The sequence below is a fragment of the Hibiscus syriacus genome, unplaced genomic scaffold (assembly GCF_006381635.1).
Source record: "Hibiscus syriacus cultivar Baekdansim isolate YM2019G1 unplaced genomic scaffold, ASM638163v2 tig00110209_pilon, whole genome shotgun sequence".
Lineage (NCBI taxonomy): Eukaryota > Viridiplantae > Streptophyta > Magnoliopsida > Malvales > Malvaceae > Hibiscus > Hibiscus syriacus.
In genome coordinates, this window is record NW_024062628.1 from 787507 (window position 1) to 808863 (window position 21357).

At 33.7% G+C, this 21357-nt stretch overlaps 1 protein-coding gene and 1 pseudogene across 1 annotated transcript; both read right to left on the bottom strand.

Moving 5' to 3' along the window:
• Positions 1-8744: 8744 nt before the first annotated feature.
• Positions 8745-11808, bottom strand: LOC120113476 (annotated as a pseudogene).
• A 2574-nt stretch (positions 11809-14382) lies between these two features.
• On the bottom strand, positions 14383-20515 carry LOC120113464 (ubiquitin-activating enzyme E1 1-like). Its single transcript, XM_039134621.1, is given in 9 exon segments — positions 14383-14816; positions 14819-15145; positions 15148-15187; positions 15317-15749; positions 15845-16713; positions 17928-18722; positions 19295-19443; positions 19446-19511; positions 19945-20515. Coding segments are annotated over 9 exon segments (3474 nt in total). The 3' UTR covers positions 14383-14592.
• Positions 20516-21357: the final 842 nt, after the last annotated feature.

Here is a 21357-nt window from a genome sequence, read left to right on the forward strand (position 1 = left end):
CTTTATGCCCCTATTTGATATTGAACATTTACTTGTAAAAATGGAATTCCTTTGAATGTATAGCTGCAACTTCGTAAAATGAAATCCGGGTAACTTTTTCTTACATAGGGAATCACTAATACATGTAAAATGACATATAAATTTATTTTATAGGTATCCGTCTGTATCCATTTTATTCAATTGACTTTTCCTTGAGTCGGATGATAAAAAATTATCATGTCCGGTTCCTTCGAAGATGAATTTAGAAAATTTCATCTATATTAGTAATAAACAAACTTGACTTGAATGATCTTGTTTTAAGAGCATATAAACTAAAATAAGGAAAAAAATGTTGAAAATAAAATAATTTCAAAATATTGTTTTTTTCCTGTTGTTTATTTTATTGTTGTTGTTTGTAATCAATTTAGCCTATTTAACAAAATTAATGAGTATCCATTATAGGTTTTAGTTTTCCAAGGCTTTATACCTTGAATATGATTCATTCATTAGCTTCATCGTGCCAATGAAAATTCTGCTTTATTGTCGATAATTATTTCAAGTTTTAAATTCATTTTCAACAATTTAACAACAAATATAAAATTCAACTTTTTAAATTATTAACACTAGTTAAAATGAGCATTTTATATTTTGGTAAAATGACTTGTTTAAATATCTTTTTAACCATGAGGACTTTAAAGTATATTGGTTTTTTTAATAATTTTTTTAATTTACTTCAAATTTATAGCTATAATTTATTATAATTATTACTATAGTATTATAGTCAAGCCTATGTCTGACTCGTACCACAAACCCATGGGCATCAATAACCCTAGACCTGAACCATAACCCACCAACTAATAGGACCTGTGAAGACATGAGATTCAAAAGTCCAAAATGGAGTGAAAAGGGGAGAGTTTTGAAGTAGTCTTGGGGTTTTCCTTCAGCGTTTGGAGAGTTGGTTCTCAGATCTCAACATATTATCAATGTGCATCATCTTCGAGAGATCCATCCAAAAACTGTCGAATGATTCATTTAGGTCTACGACGATCAAAGCATTATTTGAAGAAACTGACACCAAATTCATAATTGGGAGGCCAAGAAGGTCCGACTTACACTTTAGGGGCGTTTAGGTCAAGAAAAATATCACTATTAAAGGAAATAATCTTTTTTAGTAGTGATATACTCACATTTGGTTCAAAAAGAACTTCCACGGGAGATAATGTACCAACAATGCGTTTGTATCTTGAATTCAATGGAATCACATTACCCATTTTCTTAAGTATTAGACAATTCCCTTCCCTTTGCTTCAAGATCATTCCTTTTGTATATAATTACATGAGTATAAATATATTTTAATTATTTTTAATGAATTATGAATTTTTAATACTTATTATAAAATAATATGATACATAGAAAACAAAAATATATCAAAATTTTAATTTAATTTTAATTATTTTAACTTATGTGTTCGATTTAAATTTTATTTTTACAGATTTTATTACATGTATTATTTAGGATTAATTTTCATAAAAGGTTTTCATATTATATTTTTTAATATTTTATATTAATTTTATCATGTAATTTGATATGGTATTTTGTTTTCCAACTGATACATGTAGCGTAAATAAAAAAGTATAGCAATTAATACATGTTTACACCGGTGTAAGTCTTTACATCTCCCAACCTAAAAATAAACATATACTTACACCGGTGTAAGTATGTACATCTATTGTAAATATGTTTTAATATTTTCAAAGAAATAAAAATATTAAATATAATCAAAAATATATTAAGTTATTTGTGTAAAAAATTTATTTAAAATATATAAATTAGAAATAATAAAAGATATATTTTCTATGAACTTTCATTTGTTAAGAAAGAAAAAATATTTCAAAGACAATTTGGTAAAACATACATTTTTTTATCTTATATTCCTTCATTTTTCTTATTTTATATTTGTTGGGCTCGATCGATCAACCAACAACTGCCAAGAGGGGGTGAATTGACCTTTAAAAATCTTTGGTGGGGAAGCAATAAAAGATAAGAACTAGATGCAAAATTTATATTGGTTTGACTTTCTCAACCAAAGTCTACATCCACTACCTTAGCTTCACACTAAGGATTTCAACAAATATTGTAATTTGTTATTTCTTTTTCTAGGCTCAAGAGTAACTTTTACAATTCTCTAGTTTTTCAAGGCTAAACTATAACCACTCCCCTTTTACAAAGGATAAGAAATGTAAACAAGAAACCTCACAAGGTAGGTGTTTACAAATATTTAAGCTCACAAGAATAAAAACAAAATATATTCAATTAAGCTCTATACACTTCTGTACAAGAGAAAAATGAAAACTCTTTTCTCTTGATCTCAAATCTTGGATAGGTGTAGTAACATTCTTCTAGTGTCATTGAAGTGTTTTTACTGTGTGGAATGAGTTGCTAGCTGTTTATGACTGTTGGGGATGAGTTATAGCCGTTGGGAAGCTTTAAAAACATGCAATAAAGGTCACATGCACATGCAGTTTCGAAACTTTGAAGAAAGTTTCAAAAGTTTTGAGAAAGTTTTGAAACTTTGTGAAAGTATCAAAATTTTTAAACACACTGTTCTTGAAAGTTTCTAAACTTTGATGAAAGTTTCGAAACTCGTATTTAAAAATATGACCGTTGAAGAAAATTAGGCCGCTAAAATAGTTTCTAGGTGAAAAGTTTTGAAACTTTTGTAAAGTTTCGAAACTCTTAATAAAAGTTTCAAAACACTTACAAAGTTTCCAAACTATGAACAGTACATGTGCATGAACAATGTCATGAACAATGACAAATATTGACTGAATAGTATTTTTCATATTTAAAAAGCTTTAAACACATTTTAAACACTTTAAACATATTTTAATTAACTCAGAATATTTCACATATATAAAGAAATCAAGAACACATAATTTTCAATTTATTTTGGACTTTAAATTATTTTTTAATAATTTTTTAGTTAAGTCCAAAATCAATTTTATAAATATTTGTTACATCAAAATATAAGTTCAACAATCTCCCCTTTTTGATATAACAAAACCTCTTTGAAAAATTGTTTTTAACAAAAGCTACCCTTTAGAAAAATATTTTTTGAAAAAGATAATTTAATAAAAAATATTTAAGCTCCCCTTTTTCTTTGAGAAATTTAATTTTTTACTTACTTCCCCCCTTTTTGTTATATAAAAAATAATTTAATAATGGTAATTCAACAATGGAGAATATGTAAAATTAAATAAAATAAAAGGTTCAAACATATAAATCATTTAAAAACAAAGTTCCCCCTTAATGAAAGCATTCCTTGAAAAGTTTTGGCACAAAAACACTTATGTACTTATGAAGAATATTGAATTTCAATAAGATGAACAAACATGTTAGAAGCACATGAAATTCAATATATCCATGCCTAATATACTTTATGCAATACCAATTGTTGTATTTAAGTGCATGTGCATAAAGCTATCCAAAAATGTTATGCATTTGAAAAATTGATATAAGTTGTTAGAGAGATATCATTTACAATAAATTTCATGCATAAATATTTAAATTAAGGTCAAACATTAAAATTTGTAAAAATAAAGCATTAACGCCAATTTTGACCAAAATTCATTAAGATGAACAAATATTTACGAAAAATCATTAAAATTGTTCATCACAACACTTTCTAACATACATGAGATAGAAAATATAAAATTATTTAAAATAAAAAACTCATGCATGCTTAAACCAACTGAGCAACCAATTATGCAAGTTAATAAAAATAAGCTTAGAGGTTATCCATTCCATATCAAGTGTGGCTAAAGTATTTGAATATCTTCACTTTCATTACCATTTCTCCCACACGCCTACAAGAGATATTCAATTGGATTTTGGTATCCAAATTGCTTTGGATCCTTGGACGTTAGTTTCAATGCCCCTTGTTCCCATTGGAACCCATACTTGTCTAATTTTAAAATGTTTTCCTTTCTTTAAAGGACAAGCATGTTCTATGTGACCATGATAATGACAATGTGATCATTTTGTCATTATGAAATTAGATGAATTATTTAAAATGATTTCCTTTTCTTTTGTTAAGCATTCAAGCTTAACTTTTAAATCAAAGCATTCTTTTTCAAAATTTTCAATTTTTACTTTTGAAAGCTCTAAATCATTTTTCAAAATCCAAATTTGCTTTCAAAAGAAAATTGTTTTCAACTTTAAATTTTGAAATCATTTTCTTGTATTTGGAGTTTATGGTCTCAAACTCCAAAAATAATTCATTATATGCATCTTTTAACTCATAAAAAGAATATGAATTGAATTCATTAGAGTTAGAAGATTCCTTGGTCTCTTCAAGAGTCATAAAGCACACCACCTTTGGATTTGAGAGGAGGTTTGAACTTGATGGTTCTTCTTTCTTGTCACCATGTAATTATTCAAGCTTATCCTAAATCTCCTTGGCATTAGAACATAAAGAAAATTCTTCATATATATATCGGGACCAAATGCACAAAATAAAATGTACATGGCCATGGCGTTTTGTTGAAATTTCATCCGTTCTTGGTTACTTCAATCATTTATCTTCTACGTTGGAGAAGAATAGCCATTCATGATCATCTCTCATGCTCCAAGATCAATGGATTGAATGAATAGCTTCATTAAGTTCTTTCAATGACCATAGTTAGCTCCATTGAAGTATGGAGGCTTGTCGATCGGTTGGGAGCCCTCCATGTAGAATGAGCCGGAAGTGGAAGTCATCTTTTCGGTTGAATAAGAAATTGATAGAGCGCTTCTAGGATCTTCACAAGGTTGTTAAATTATTGATTGTGACTCGCTCTAATACTAATTGTTGGGCTCGATCGATTAACCAAAAACCTCCAAGAAGGGGTGAATTGGCCTTTAAAAATATTTTGTGTGGAAGGAATAAAAGATAAGAATTAGACGTAATATATATAATGGTTCTACTTTCTCAACCAAAGTCTACATCCACTACCTTAGTTCCACATTAAGGATTTGAACATATTCACTAATTTGATTTTATTTTTCTAGTACAATTATCTAGTTTTTCAAGGCTAAACTATAACCACTCCCCTTTTACAAAGGATATGTAACAGCCATTTCCCGTATATGTTTCCGTACACAAGTCATAGGTGTCACATGACTTTTAAAAACATTCACCCATTTGTAAAACCCATAAAATCTTGTTTTGAAATTTAAAAACAAAAACATTTTAATACAACAATAAAACAATCATTGAAACCTATTACCAAAGTTATAACTTTAAGTACATTCTATAGCAATTTTCTTAATTTCGATTACATGCCAGTAATTTTTCAAAATAACATGATTGTCCTACTGTTACTGATGAGAGTCAACCTTAGATTGATGATATTTGCTCCTTCTCCCAGTACCCAAATAGTCTTTGTTGTTACCTACGCGTGAAATCAACACACGTTAAGTATATACTTAGTGAGACATAATATTGTAAAGAACATTAATGTATACGTAAGTATATTTTGGTTATTTGGTTTTGGACTAATTCGTATAATCCATAAGGATTAGACAAGTCCCTATTATTTAAATCAAATTTCTTTCATACTATCATCGTAACCATTCTTGGTATCCAACATACTTTTCTTTCTGTACATTTTCCCATTATTCTTTAGTAATTATTTATTATTTTCATTTAGGTCATCCTTTCATGCCTTTAATGCACCATTATGCATTTCATTTATGACATCATTTCATGCCTTTAATGCACCGTTATTCATTTCATTTATGGCATCCTTTCATGCCTTTCATGCATCGTTATACATTTCATTTATGACATCTTTTCATGCCTTTAATGCACCGTTATGTATTTCATTTATGACATCCTTTCATGCCTTTAATCTTTTATTTTAGATCAGTTTATACTCTACTAATTAATCATAATATCAATTAACTCTTTCAATTCATTATAAACTCTATAGTTTGCACACGTAGTCCCATACGGAAATTCATAAACTTATTATAAATTTCTTAGTTTTTGCACACATATTACCCATACGAAAATTCATAAACTTATTATGAATTTCTTAGTTTTTACACACACAGTGCCCATACGGAAATTCATAAACTTATTATGAATTTCTTGGTTTTTGCACACACATTGCCCATACGGAAATTCATAAACTTATTATGAATTTCTTAGTTTTTGCACACACAATGTCCATACGGAAATTCATAAACTTACTATGAATTTCTTAGTTTTTGTACACACAGTGCCATTTGGTAATCATCATACATATATTAAGCAACATGCATCTATGACTATCATAACATATAAGTACATAAAAAATGCACTCACCTGGCTTGCCTCGCTATTATATCCAAAACGCAAATTTGACTACTCAGCTACTTTATCTTTGCCTTTCGTTTTCCTTGACTCGGGAGTTTGTTTACGATCTACATAAGCATTCATTAAAGACATATACCGTACTATATGTTAGTATATTCCCTAATATTCATAGTTTAATAATACTCAAAAGTACCATTATTTCAATTTCTATAACAATTTCAATCTATCTTATAGTTCTAGGCTCAATAGTATCGATACCCCTACCATGGTATTAATACTTCTATACTATGGTACCGATACCTTTCTCTTAGTATCGATACTACTACACTATGGTACCGATACTCCCTTTCGATATCGATACCATTTTTTCATTCTGTTATCCATGGTATCGATACTTTCCCTTTTAGTATCGATACCACTTGCATCAGTATCGATACTATTCATCACATTTCTACCCATTTAAACCTATAGTATCGGTACTATTATATCAGTACCGATACCCTTACCTAGATTTACAATTTTTCAGCCCAATTCTTACCCAAATTTGGTCAAATTTCCTTATGTTTACACCCAATAATATTATTAAACTCTTCTATACTTAACCTTACTAACTTTCCTTCATTTAGCTTCTTAAAACATTTAAAATCTCCCAAGAACATTTCAATCTAAGAATCACACCACTTTTTCTAACATGTTTTAAACCCACCCAATGTTCTAATCTCTCATTTACTTAATTAACAAGTCAATAGACTAGTAAACATCAATAAAAACTCATATCTTAACATATCATTCCAAAACTCATTTTCTTAAATCTCTAATATTTCATCGATCTCCTAGTTTTAACCTTATTTAACCCTTCCTTAAGCTTACATATCACTTAAGGTTGTAATAACAAACCATAATCGAAAGGAAAAACTAATTAGATAAGATTTACCTTGGCTATGGAGGAGGCACAAAGTCACGGGAGGAAGAAGAAGAGAAATAACTTAACCTTTTTATTTTTAACTTTCCCCTTCTTAAATCCCTATTAAAATTTGAGTTTTAAAATTCATTTTATTCCAAATGATCAAAATGTCATTTTAATCATCCATTGTTACAATTTAGTCTAAGCCAATATTCCAAATCATTTTCTCATCTTTTATCATTTATTCAAATAAATCCTCAAATTTTAAAACTTTTCACTAAAGTCACTGACCTGATATTTGGGGTATTAGAGGATAAGAAATGTAAACAAGAAACCTCACAAGGTAGGCGTTTACAAATATTTAAGCTCACAAGAATAAAAACAAAAGATATTCAATTAAGCTTTATACACTTATGTACAAGAGAAGAATATGACCGTTGAAGAAAATTGGGCCGTTAAAACAATTTCTTGGTTCAAAGTTTTGAAACTCTTAATAAAATTTTCAAAACTCTTACAAAGTTTCCAAACTAAGAACAGTACCCGTGCATGAACAGTGTCATGAACAATATCAAATAGTTACTGAATAGTGTTTTTCATAATTAAAAATCTTTAACACATTTTAAACACTTTAAACATATTTTAATTAACTCAAAAATATTTCACATATATAAAGCAATTAAGAACATATAATTTTCAAGTTATTTTGGACTTTGAATTATTTTTTAAAATTTTGATTAAGTCCAAAAATCAAATTTTACAAATATTTGTTATATCAAAATATAAGTTCAACAATATTCCTTCATCCAAACACTGTAATCTTATATTTTGACAAACAAACCAAACAAGATAATACAATATTCTCAGTAATGTAACATTTTAATAATCTTATTTTCAATGGTAATCTATATTTCGTGAACCAAACAACCCCTAGGATTTATATGGTTATTGTTAGTTGACATTGCAGTTGGTAATACGAGAATGTAACACCAAAAATCAGGGTTGTTAAAATGAACATGAGCATACAAAGTCAATGTGTAAGCATGTGTATGTTCTATTTTGATGCATTAGTTTTGTGAAATACATATTTCATACTTTTAACATACAAAAGCACCTAACATGCACTATTTACCCAATATACAGAGCACATACAATATAACAATATATCACAATATAACTATACATGTGATATACCATCGAAAATCAAATTTTAGTAACCATTTAGTTAATTTGCAAACCTATAAGTCACATGCTTCAAACATGCCCTTTTCATACCTCTAACTTATAAGGCTAACCAATACAAATACAAACATTATATGGTATCTTTCCACTTGATGAATGAGATGATCACTCTAAGGACAAGATGAAAACCAAGTATTTAGAGAATATCATTGTATAGAAGACTCATGTTACGATGAATTTACTATGAAAAACATCCATATTAGGTGCTTAGAAATAATAATATTGTAAAAGTTTCATCCTCGAAAAATAACCCCAAGCAGCAAGGTGTAAAAGAATAAAACCTTAGCTGAAGTAGATAGAAACCTGAGGTATGTCAATGTCATTGTCATCGGCATCCTCACAAACCATAAAAACATCCAGGTACTTTTTATTTGGAGGCAATTTGGCCTTCGTCACTTCCTGGGCCAGATCTACAATCTTCTTATTCGCTCTTTGTGCTATAGGAACATGCTATTAAACAACAAGAAACTTCCATAAGATATATTGTAGGCATTCAAACCCTTCTCCTTAAGCCATTAGATGAGTTCTCTCAAATTTGGGTTGTCTTTAAGGATCCAACGATCCTAAACAGTCCAGTTCATGTCACCGTGTTTGATAACTTTGGGTGGAACTGGCTCGACCATAGAGAACAGAAACAGCAAGGTTTGCAAAAATGTTGCGATAGTCCTCCGCTTTGTGGCCCCCATCAAGAGCCTTGTAGAGCTCCAAACAGACAATACCTGTGGTGTAACACCCCCAACCCGTATCCAACCTGAATACGTGTCTGAGATGTCACATCAACCTTTCAAATCATTTCTTATATAAAATATAGGAAAAAATTAGATTAAAATTTAAACATGCTAAATAATTTACATATATCAACTCAAAAAGATTATAAAAATTGTTCAGAGCTTCTACAATTTAATTCTTTAAATATATGCAACACTATATAATACAACAGGGAAACCTAATGTAAATTTTCTGATATGATCTTTGCTGAAGCTACGCTGTCTCCGCTGCCTATCTTCTCCTTGAAACTTCTCGTATCCTACGTGAGAAACACTCACACGCTAAGTCATAGAATTAGTGAAACATATAAATGAATAATTGAAACTATAACTACTTAACAAATGCATGCACATTTCATACAACACAAGACTTATATGCATACATGTCATTATTATCACTATTAACATTACTTCTATTTATTCATATAATTATGTCTTATATCTAACAATACACATCACATAAAATAATTATTGTAATACAATTCACATCAAAAAGCGTATATCTCATATACAATACACTTGTTTAGATCTCTCTTTAATAGCCCATGTATACTTCTGAGAACTTAAGGTATGTGAATATATAGAGGTTGTGTACAAATGCTATCACCACAGCTAATATAAATTCCCATTAGGGGTACATAGAATTTTTCCCGAAGGACCACATATATGTCCCGAAGGACCACTCTTTAAGGATCACATATATATTCCAAAGGACCAAATATGTGTCCCGAAGAACCGCATACATGTTCCAAAGGATTACATATATATCTCGAAGGACCACATAGAACCCTCGACTCTTGGCATGCCAACTATACCCCTAGCTCTCAATTCACATAACATGGGCATTATCATTATGTTTGTCACATATAAAAATTCATATCACATAGTCATATAAGCTCATAGCTTCATATCACATATATCATATAATATTCTTGTAGAGTCTCATATCCCACTATCACATATATATCATGTCACATTTTCTTGTATTCATATAAACATGTAATCACATATATTACTTTCACATATCTTTTGTCATATATCTTATCTCTTATGATCACATAGCTCATAGTCACATGATTTATCACACATACATGTATTCACATAGATCACATATAGAAATACACTTAACCTCTAGACATATGCATGTACTCAGGTACATCTAAGTATCATATCACTACATGCTTATATTCATGTACTCATGTACCTAATATCGGAATTAGACTTATCGCAAGTCTTAATTCCCTAACATAACTTACACTTAATATCATGTACTCACCTTGGTCTCACTGGACAATACCAATATCTTATTTCTCTTTCAAATCTTACTCTGACGGCCTTTCCAAACTTTGCTTTCGATCGATATCTACATGAATATACAATCCAATGAATATCAGAATTCGTAATACTTGAAAAGATTCTTTCCAAAGAAAACTAAATAAAGCATCAATTTCTAATTTCCAACTTAAGTAGTATCGGTACCACAAGTACAGTATCGATACCTCTATGCTTGTAGTATCGATACCCATCCACGGTATCGATACCCATTTTCGATTCTGTAATTTCATTTCAAAAATGGTACTAATACCTACATATTGGTATCGATACCCATGGTGCCGATACTACCACTTCAGTATCGATACTCCATGAAGATTTATCACTCTTCTTCCTTATGGTATCGATACTGTTCATGCAGTATCGATACCCTATACATAATTATCCCAAAATTTTCCTTGTAGTATTGGTACTCAATCAACCAGTACCGATACTACTAACCCAGAATATATTTCTTAAACTCAAAAATTCCAACACTTTACCCCAAACTCTACTTATTTAACTCTATTCATGCTTTTAAACTCAACTATAAATGCCTAAACCCTCTTTTTGCACTAGAACACCTCATCATCTTCAATATCTCACTATAATTCTTGAATTTATTAATTTTACTAAACTTTCAATGTGTTATAAATTCGTTTCTAATACTTTAGACTTCTTAATCCTTCTTATGACAAGTCAAATTTATCACTAAAAGTTCAAAACCCTCTTCATACCAACAATTCATTTCTATGCACTTATAACAATTCTTTTTCTAATTCTCTCTTCTTGTTGTTTTGATCTTATATAAGCTTTCCTTAAGCTTATATAACACCCAAAGAACAAAAACCAACTTAGAAATTCAAGAAATAAACAACTATACCTAACTCACATTGAAATGGAACCAACGGGAAGAAGAAGACAAGAAAAAATAAGCTTCCAGATAACTCTCTCAATCCCACGTGCTTATCCCTTAATAAAGATGATAAAATATCCTTTAAGCTGAAAAGACCATAATATTCTTCATTCCTTCCATAATTTACTAATCAATCTTACTCAATTTATTTCCAAATAAATCCCTAAACTTTTCAATTTTTTTGAAATTAAACCCAAAGTTATAAAATCTTATAATTTAGTCACTACTTGGTTTTTGGGATGTTACATGTGGCCATAGCCGTAGAGGTAGCAATTGCAAGGATGATTCTTCCAGCGAAAAACTTGGCTTTGAGCTTATCTACCTCGGGAATATTGTAGTTCCTGGCCCTCATAATTGCAAGCCCAGCTATTAGATAGAGTTGAAGAAACTTAAGGTTCAAATTCAAGAACTTCTAGAGCGAGGATTCATCTGACCAAGCATCTTACCGTGCGGAGCGATGGTATTGTTCGTAAAGAAGAAAGATGGGTTAATGAGGTTGTGCATTGACTACTGTCAATTGAACAAGTTAACCGTGAAGAACCGATATCCACTTCCAAGAATTGACGACTTGTTTAACCAACTTAAGGGAGCTAGGGTGTTCTTCAAGATCGAGTTTAGGTTGGGGTACTACCAATTGAGGGTTAAGGAGGTCGACATAGTGAAGAAAACTTTTAAGACCCGGTATGGTCACTATGAGTTTTCAATGATGCCTTTCGGTCTCATTAATTCCCTAATCGCATTCATGGATTTGATTAATAGGATCTTCCACCAGTATCTAGACCATTTTGTTGTGGTATTCATCGATGACATCTTGATATACTCGTGTTTAGAGGAGGAGCATGACTGTCACCTCCGTATTTTACTTCAGACCTTGAGGGATTGTCAACTATTTACCAAGTTCAGTAAGTGCGAGTTTTGGTTATCGGAGGTATCATTTTTGGGTTATGTGGTGTCAGCCAAGGGTATCCGAGTTTATCCTCAAAAGATTCAAGCCACGGTTGAATGAGATCCACCGAGGAATGCATTCGTGGTATGTAGTTTTCTAGGGCTTATCACTTCGTAAAAGGGTGTTCTATGATTTTTCACTTCGATGACAAAGCTATTCCAAAAAGGAGTATCATTCCTTTGGGATGATAAGCATCAACAGAGTTTCGAGATACTAAAGGTGATTTTGACTCAAGCACCAGTGTTGACTTAGCCAAAGTCGAGTAAGGATTTTACAGTGTTTAGCGTTATTTCACTAAATGGTTTGGGATGCGTGTTGATGGAAGATGGTTGAGTGGTTGTGTATACGTCCGACAACTTAAACCACACGAATTTAACTACCCCACTCATGACTTAGAACTAGCAGCTATAGCCTTTGCCTTAAATATTTGGAGGCATTACCTCCTCGGGAAAAAATGTTATATCATCATCGATCATAATAGTTTGAAGTATTTGCTCACACAAAATAAAAGTTAAATTTAAGATAGCGTTGTTGGGTGGAGTTACTCAAGGACTATGACTGTGTGATCGATTACCACTCGAGTAAGGCAAACGTAGTTGCTGACGCTTTGAGTCGAAAGATAGTGTTCGATCTCCAAACTTTACTTGCATGTTTGAGCTTGACCACCAATGGGGGATTATTAGTTGAGTTGCAAGTCAAACCCGAATTGGTTAAGAAAGTGAAGAAACTCCAAAACACCGATGGGTGCTTGATAGCTAGGTCTGAGCTAACTCGTTGAGGTGAGGCTTCCAATTTTGAGTTAAGGAATTGTGATGTACTATATTTTTGGGGTCGATTGTGTGTACCGACGAGTAAAGAGTTACGAACCAAGATCCTTAATTATGCTCATTGTAGCCCATTTTCAGTCATCCTGGAGGAAACAAAATGTATCGAGACCTTCGTCAATTATCGGGTATGGAAAATGAAATATCAGAATTTGTGTCTAGGTGTTTGGCTTGGCAGCAAATTAAAGATGAACATCATGCTCCATCAGGATTGTTTCAACCTATCCAGATCTCATAATGGAAGTGGGATAGAGCGATCATGAATTTTGTGATTGGATTACTGATGACTCAGAGAAAGCACGACGCAATTTGGATAGTGGTCGACATATTGACCAAGTCCGCTCATTTTTAACCAATTCACATAGATTTCACCCTAAAGAGGTTAACTAGAATGTACGTTCAGGAGATAATGAGATTACATGGAGTATCGATGTTGATTATCTCTGACCGAGACTCGCGATTCATATCAAGGTTTTGAAAAGCACTTCATGAGGCCTTAGGTACTTGGATGCATTTCAGTACCACCTTCCACCCGCACACTGATGGCCAATCTAAGTGGGTGATTTAAATTTTATCATATCACAATTAACATGTTCCAAACACATCGTTTCCATTAAAAACTTACGGTTATTTAAGCCAAAAGTTAACATGATGACATGGATATATAATCACTTATTTTATCATATCACAAGACAGAACAAAATAAATAGTTCAAATAACTATTTTATAATTTTTAATAGTCAATGAACTTAACCTTTTGTGTATTTTACCCTAATATTTTATACATCATATTTGATAATGTTATTATATTAAAAATATACTAACTTAAATTATAATAAAACATACAAAATATAAATATTATAGGGTTAATAATGGTGTTTTCCGCTTAAACGTGATTTTGAATCGTTAAAGCACTAAATATTGACTTTTACGTTTGGACTGTTCAGTGCTGTCAAAAAGCACTTTTCCTCCAAAAGGGCGTTAAGCATTGCTTGTCCCTTTACAAGAACTTTTTGAAGCAAAAGCGCTTCTTAAGCGCAGCACTGAACGGGGAATAACTAATAAGCCTAACCTATACAAATGCAAGCAATTTAATGGGATGTAGCACTAAACGGGGAATAACTAATAAGTCTAACCGATACAAATGCAAGCAATCTATAGGGTATCTTTCCACTAGATGAATGAGAAGATCGGTCCACAGGACAAGATGAAACCAAGTAATTAGAGAAGATCATCATAGGAGACTTATGTAACGATGAATTTACTGTTAAAAATATCCATCTTGGCTGGTCAATAGTAATAACAACATTGTAAAAGTTTCATCCTTGGAAAACAACCCCAAGCAGCAAGGTGTGAGAGAATAACCTCAGTTGAAGTAGATAGAAACCTGAGGTATGTCGATGTCATTGTCATCATCATCCTCACAAGCCACCACGACATCCAGGTGTTTTCTATTCGGAGGCAATTCGGCCTTTGTCACTTCCCGGGCCAGATCTACAATCTTCTTGTCCATTCGCTCCCTGTGCCGTGGGAACATGCTATTATACAGCAAGCAACTACCATAAGATATGCTGTAGGCATTCAAGCCTTGTCCTTAAGCCATTGGATGAGTTCTCTCAATGTTGGGTTGTCTCTAAGGATCCACCGGTCCCAAACAGTCCAGCTCATGTCACCGTGTTTGATGACTTTGGGTGGAACTGGCTCGGCCATAGAGAACAGAGGCAATGCAAGGTTTGCAAAAGTGTTGCGGTAGTCCTCCAGTTTGTGTCCTCCATCAAGAGCCTTGTAAAGCTCCAGACAGACGAGACCTGTGGCCATAGCCGTGGAGGTAGCAATTGCAGGGATGATTCTTCCAGCGATAAACTTGGCTTTGAGTTTATCCACCTCGAGAATGCTGTAGTTCCTGGCCCTCATATTGCAAGCCCAGCTATTAGATCCATGTGGTAGTTTGTGTCATCATCCTGCAAATTCACTAGTCAGTATTATTACTATTATGGAAAAGCATTTGTTACAGTTCCACAAGTTTAAAAAGTGAAAGCATACCCAAATGATATACACGCTAAACAATCAGAACAAGAAATACGACAAACCTTTTCAAACTGAATAGGTTTCATCTTGAACCCTTGAGGCAATTTTTTTGTGCAGAGTTCTAACTTGAAGATTAGTTCATTGATAACTGCTGCATCATCAATAGATGCAGTAGAAAGAGTAGTAGCCTTGTCATCTGTTATGATTTTTGCATCTTTCTTTGGTTGGAAATCCGGGACTGTCACTTTGTCAACAGCGTCTGCCAACATCTTTGGTTGCTTAACCCAATCAGGAATTTGAATGCCAAATGATTCAGCTCGAAGGATAGAAGCAGCCATAATGAACTGCAGGTGGCTTGGATCAGCTGCTGAGAAATGAAGTGGGCGAGGGAATCGTTTTGGGGCAGACCAGAAGGGAGCCCCGGTACTGGTAGCAGCATCTTCAGGAAACGTGCAAATCAGCTGCTTCATACGGTTCACAAAATAGTCCTCAAATCTGAGCAGGAAAGAAGGATAAGGTGAGAAACAAATGCAACCATGCACTACCTTCAATACTGCACATACGATTAGATCAAACATCAAAAGAAGTACCTTAGACGAGCCCAGGTGATGCAATCCTGGAATGTCACACACTTTTCTTTTTCAAGGCATTCAAGAATACGTTCCAAATTATCTCTTGCCTGAGCATCGCCAGCATTCCTTTGTGCAGCTTTATATTCAACCGGGTTCGACAGATAAGCATTCACTTCAGTAGGAGTTTTCTCAAGTAGACCCTCAAACTCAGATCGGGCCCATGTCAAACAATGGTCAATATTGTGAGGAAATGAGTGCACAGTGCACATTGGAGCTTGTTTCTCAGGTGGATCTCTTGAGGCACCATAGTTTTCAGTTAGATGAGGGATAATCATCTGTGTGTTGCATTTAGCACCTAGAGTTCCCGACTCGAGAAGTGGTTTCTGGAAATATAAACACCTCTGATCAACATAAAGCCTGGCATTTACGTTATCCAATGCATTAATAACCACTGTTAAATTCTCCCAGAAGGTATCGTCAAATACGTTTTCGGTCTCAGGATCCACACGGTTTTGCAAAGCTTCAATATTTAAACAAGGATTTATTGATGCGGCAGCAGAAGCAGCAACTGTGGATTTGGCCTGCCCAATGTTCCAATCCCGGAAAAGAAACTGCCTGCTGAGGTTGCTCTTCTCAATAACATCATCATCGGTGATTGTCAGCTTTCCTTGGCTACCACATGAAACTCCCATCATAGCAATATTTTTTAGGAACTCACAACCTAGTGCACCAGATCCCACAATAAACACTTTAGCTTCCTCTAGTTTCTTTTGGAGCTTGGACCCAAACACCGAAATTTGTGCATCATAACGACTGTTCAATGGTATGAAATCACTAGGGTCCATGGGCTCGGTTGGAAGGGACTCCACAGAATCAAAATAAAAGAACTGTACAATCAAATGGTAGAAAATTAGAACCCAAAAAAGAGGTGAACGAGTTTCAATCAACTGTAAATAAAATTTCATTGAACTCTTGTTTTCAAGTATGTGTTTATAATAAATAGGAGGAAGATGTGGAGGTTAAATGGCTTCAAAAAGATTCTTTTTTTTTTGATAGGAAAAAAGGCCTCAATAAAACCCCCTTGGTGATTAACGGAACTTAACAATAGTTCCTTAATCCACACAAGGAGGAAAGGAGTGCCCTAGGATTCATTAAACTCAAATATAACAAAGTAATACAAACCAATCTCCCTCAAGAGATACATAACCAGAAAAAAACAGCCCTTAACAGAGCATAATTCAACCAATACCCGCCTTAGCTAGGACATCCGCCTCTATATTGGCTGTCCTACTAACCCAACTAATCAAACCTTCAAAAACACTAAGCTTTTGAATAATGTCTTTAACTATTTGAACATAAACAACAGGACAAGAGACCACATCCTTAATCCAGCCAACTGCCACCTGACTATCACTCTCAATAATCAATCTATCTTTAAACCTATGACGAATAGATTCAAAAAAATCTAAACCCTTTAGGATAGCCTTCAATTCCATTAAAGTTGGGGGCCCCGGACCAGCAGGCTCTTTAAAGGAGCCAAGAATCGAACCAAACATGTCTTTCAAAATACCACCTAAGCCACTCCTCTTCCAATCACTCGAGGTAGCCGCATCCACATTAAGTTTAATAAAACCTTTTGGAGGAGGGGACCAAGGAAACACGGTTGAAACCCGATTAGAATGGGACGAGTAGGAATCCACTATGGACGGGTCAGCAATAATATCCTCCTTGGAAATAGAAATATGAGTTTCCTTAGCTAGAAACCATGAAGCAAGCCTGCACCTAGCTAGAAAGAAAATCTCTGCTCGATCAAGCTTCCCTCCTTCAAAAAGATTCTGATTAACAACTCAAGGTATTCCGTCCTATTGTCATGTATAGTTCCGTTCATTCCAGACGACTCAATTAAATTGTTAATCTGATAATCCCTTTTCCTTTTCTATGGATAAACCAAACAAATTCAACCTTCTTATTTAGTACACAGAGAATTGCTCAAAGCACATATAATTCCAACAATTCATGGTTTAGGGGTAAGTGGAAATAAATTGTATATCATCTGATTCCAACTAAAAAGCAACTCAAACAAGGAATAATGAATACTAACCTGAAAGAGGGGATGGAACTTTCCAGAGCATGCTTTGACAACCTCTTGTCCCACAATTCCACCAAACATGGCAGCCATGGGATTTAGTACAGCCCTGGAACCAAAGGCAAAGAATCGCAAAAGTTTTGGGTTGATATCTTCCAACCTTCCATCTCCCAAACGCTCATTAATGTTACCGGCAATAGAAATAAGCTTATTAGCATCTTCTTCTGAACCAGCAACAGGAAAGCGTCTCAAATCGGAGACAAACTTATCCAATGCTTGGAATGCCAAATGTAACAGAGGTGGACGGTCAAACTTTGAGAAATCACTCAGTAGATAGTCACCAGGGTCTTTGACAGCATCTCTTAATGTTTTAAAATTTAATACCTTGGGCTGTTTCACTTGTGTGACAATACCACCTTTTATATACCTACCAAAATTAGTGGTGTCCTCCTCAAGAGTAAATGAATATGGCTTTGCACTCTTAATCTTCCTTGGTTTTCCATCATTTAGTTCTGTCATTCCATGAACTTCAGAGAAGACGACAAGATCCCCATCTTGAAACTCAAGCCTTTCATCATCAACACATGATACAATTGCCGGATTGTCATTGCTAATTGATGCAATTATACCCGTGTGAGGATCCTCTCCATCAACATCAACCACAGTGAACTCAGGTCCAAAATCACAAAATATAGAACCAAAAAGTCCTCTAAGTTCAGCCTTGATGAAAGAAATGGTAGGCTGATGAGTATGACAATAATCGTTGAACTCAATGCCTTTCTCGAAACTGATATCAGTAAAAACAACAACCTGCACAAAACAGCGATGAAGATGAGTTACTCAGATGAAATATGCAGAGAACATAAAAATCATCAAAATTACAAATGTAATATACAGCAAGGTTTAAGATGAAATTGCAAACACTTTGTAGGGTAAACACACTGCCAGATTCTCTTTTACAGTTTCCCTGATTCTCTTTAACATCCAACCTTTTACAGCTTAAAAGTACGTGTACTTAGGGTAATTCCAGAACTAGGGACTTAAAATAAGTATAAGGACAACTTATGTAAAGAATTATCAAATTATGTAAATTATGACTACTTTTGCAATAATTTGATAATATTTTACCTAATTGTCCTCAACTTATCCTAGTTTTAAGTTCCTTATTCTATAATCACCCCTGAACTTAGTTTACTCCTAAGTTCCCAACCTATCATGTAAATAGTTGAATTTGGAGATGATTTGATCAACTTTCAGCATTACTTCTCTAGGTTGCCTATGAAAATAAGTGAGCAATTCCAGATTCAGTTAAACCTTAAATGCTTCAAATATAACATGGTAAGCAATTATAAATTAGGAGAGATCCAACGAGGAGGATGTACCTGAAAGCCAGAAAGTTGTTCCTTAGTTAATTTTGTTGTTAAGGTAGAAATGATCACTGCATTGTTAAGCTCCTGTAATTTTTGGACAGAGGCAAGAGCCCTATTTTTACCGACATCACTCTCTGAAAATACGAAGTTACTGGACAAGTCCACAACTCCACTGCCCCTTCGTCGTGCAATGTCACAGACTTGACACCAGCAAGAATGAGATTTTTTGCTGCACATGCAGAATAAATAGAAGTATCAGTGAGAATATCAGCCCTGATGCTGCAAGAAGAAAGCACCAGACAAATCTAGGACATCAGCACCCAATCCATATTAAAAATGGTGCGGCAATCAGTAACCATCATATGTGTATCATACAAGGTAACTGAAAAAGATTTTTGAACAAGCAAATTCAGAGAAAGACATGTCCCATCAAATGAATTCATTATAAACAAGACAACAAATTTTAAAAAACCCTAAATATCAATTCATCAAAATCTAATCAACTTCTGCATCTCATGATTCCGAACAAACATTCAATGCAAATACAACCGGATCTATCTTGATCAAAAGGAAAAGCTCTGGTTCAACTCCATTTAACAAAATTAAGAAAAAGAAAAGATACAGAAAAAAAATTAAAAAATCTAAGCACCGAAACTTCATACCAATTTCAGCACCAAGACCCTGCATCCCAGAAACAAGTATATTTGACGCAAAAAGCCGCCTCATAGTCTCACGGCCATAGACAGCTAGCTGCCGACTATGGAGATCCTCATCTATTTCAGCATGATTTGCATCACCAAGATCCATGGCCGATGGTGAAGATTCAACGACCCTACTAGTACTCTGATCTCCATTACCTTCTATTATTAAACTATTAGCACCGTTCTCGGCCATTGATTCATTATCCACGGCAGTGATGGTGCAGCTATCAAGGCGGTGCTTCTTGAAGGACGATGCCGACGCACCCTTGTGGTTGGTGTTGCTGGAGGTTTCAGAGTCAGCCTCTATAACCATTACTTCATCAGAAGCAGTTCTCTTTCTAGGAAGCATAGAGAGAGGTAAGCTGCCGAAAATGCCACAGAAACCCATATAAATTACGGTGAGTGCCACCACAATAGAATATAAAATTAATAATCAGGCATCGTTCATGAGAGGAACGAAGTTCTGGTAGAAATATCCGTTAAAGATGGAAACTGAAACTATAAAGCCCACGACAAAATCTAACTTGAGCATCGAATTGATTCCAAGGCAAAAAATAGGCAGAGAAAGATCATCATTAAGAAAATCATTTACGGAAGCTTAAAATCTTAAAGATTTGTCTAAGGAAGATAAGTTCAATATATTGTCATAAAATCTTTAGAGTTTAATTGGTTAATCATAAAACATTTACCAAAAAGCTTCAAGTCCCCTTCTTCAAAAGCTGGAAGACCAAATAGCTACATCAACCAGTTGAGAAATGTTAGATTCATGGTATTCTCAGAAATGGATTCAGGGAAGCATGGATTAATAAGCAAACAAAATTGAAATTTAGTGTTTGGAAATAAAAAGAAGAAGAAGAAGAAGCTTTAGATTCCATACCTCAGCTGGAAATTGGAACAAAGACTTCTGAACTCTGAAGAGTGATTTGAGGTTTGCAACTTTGGAGGAACAGCGGGATGGCTCTGGAACTGTATTCAGGTTAGGTTTTTATGTTTTCTTTCATTAAAATTTTGGAGCATTTTTCTTTAGCATTTTACTTTGGGGCTTGGGCTCAGTAATTGTATAGTTGGGAATTGGGAACTTTGGGTTCGGTAATTATAATCTGGGTAAACTATATAGATCGTCTTGAAACCTACGTATATGGCGGGGTAGGGATGATTTTAGCCTTACGGATCATAGGACATGAATGGCTTTGAGTTTTATACCCACAATGGGTTGTGCGGCGTGGATAAAAATAAGGTTTTTTTCCCAGGGAAAAAAATTTAATTAATAAGTCTAACACAACATGCAGGAATTCATTTTGGGATTTACGACATTTGTTATGGTGTTACTGGATTCGTCATTGAGGTTTCAATCCTCAATATACGACTATTCTT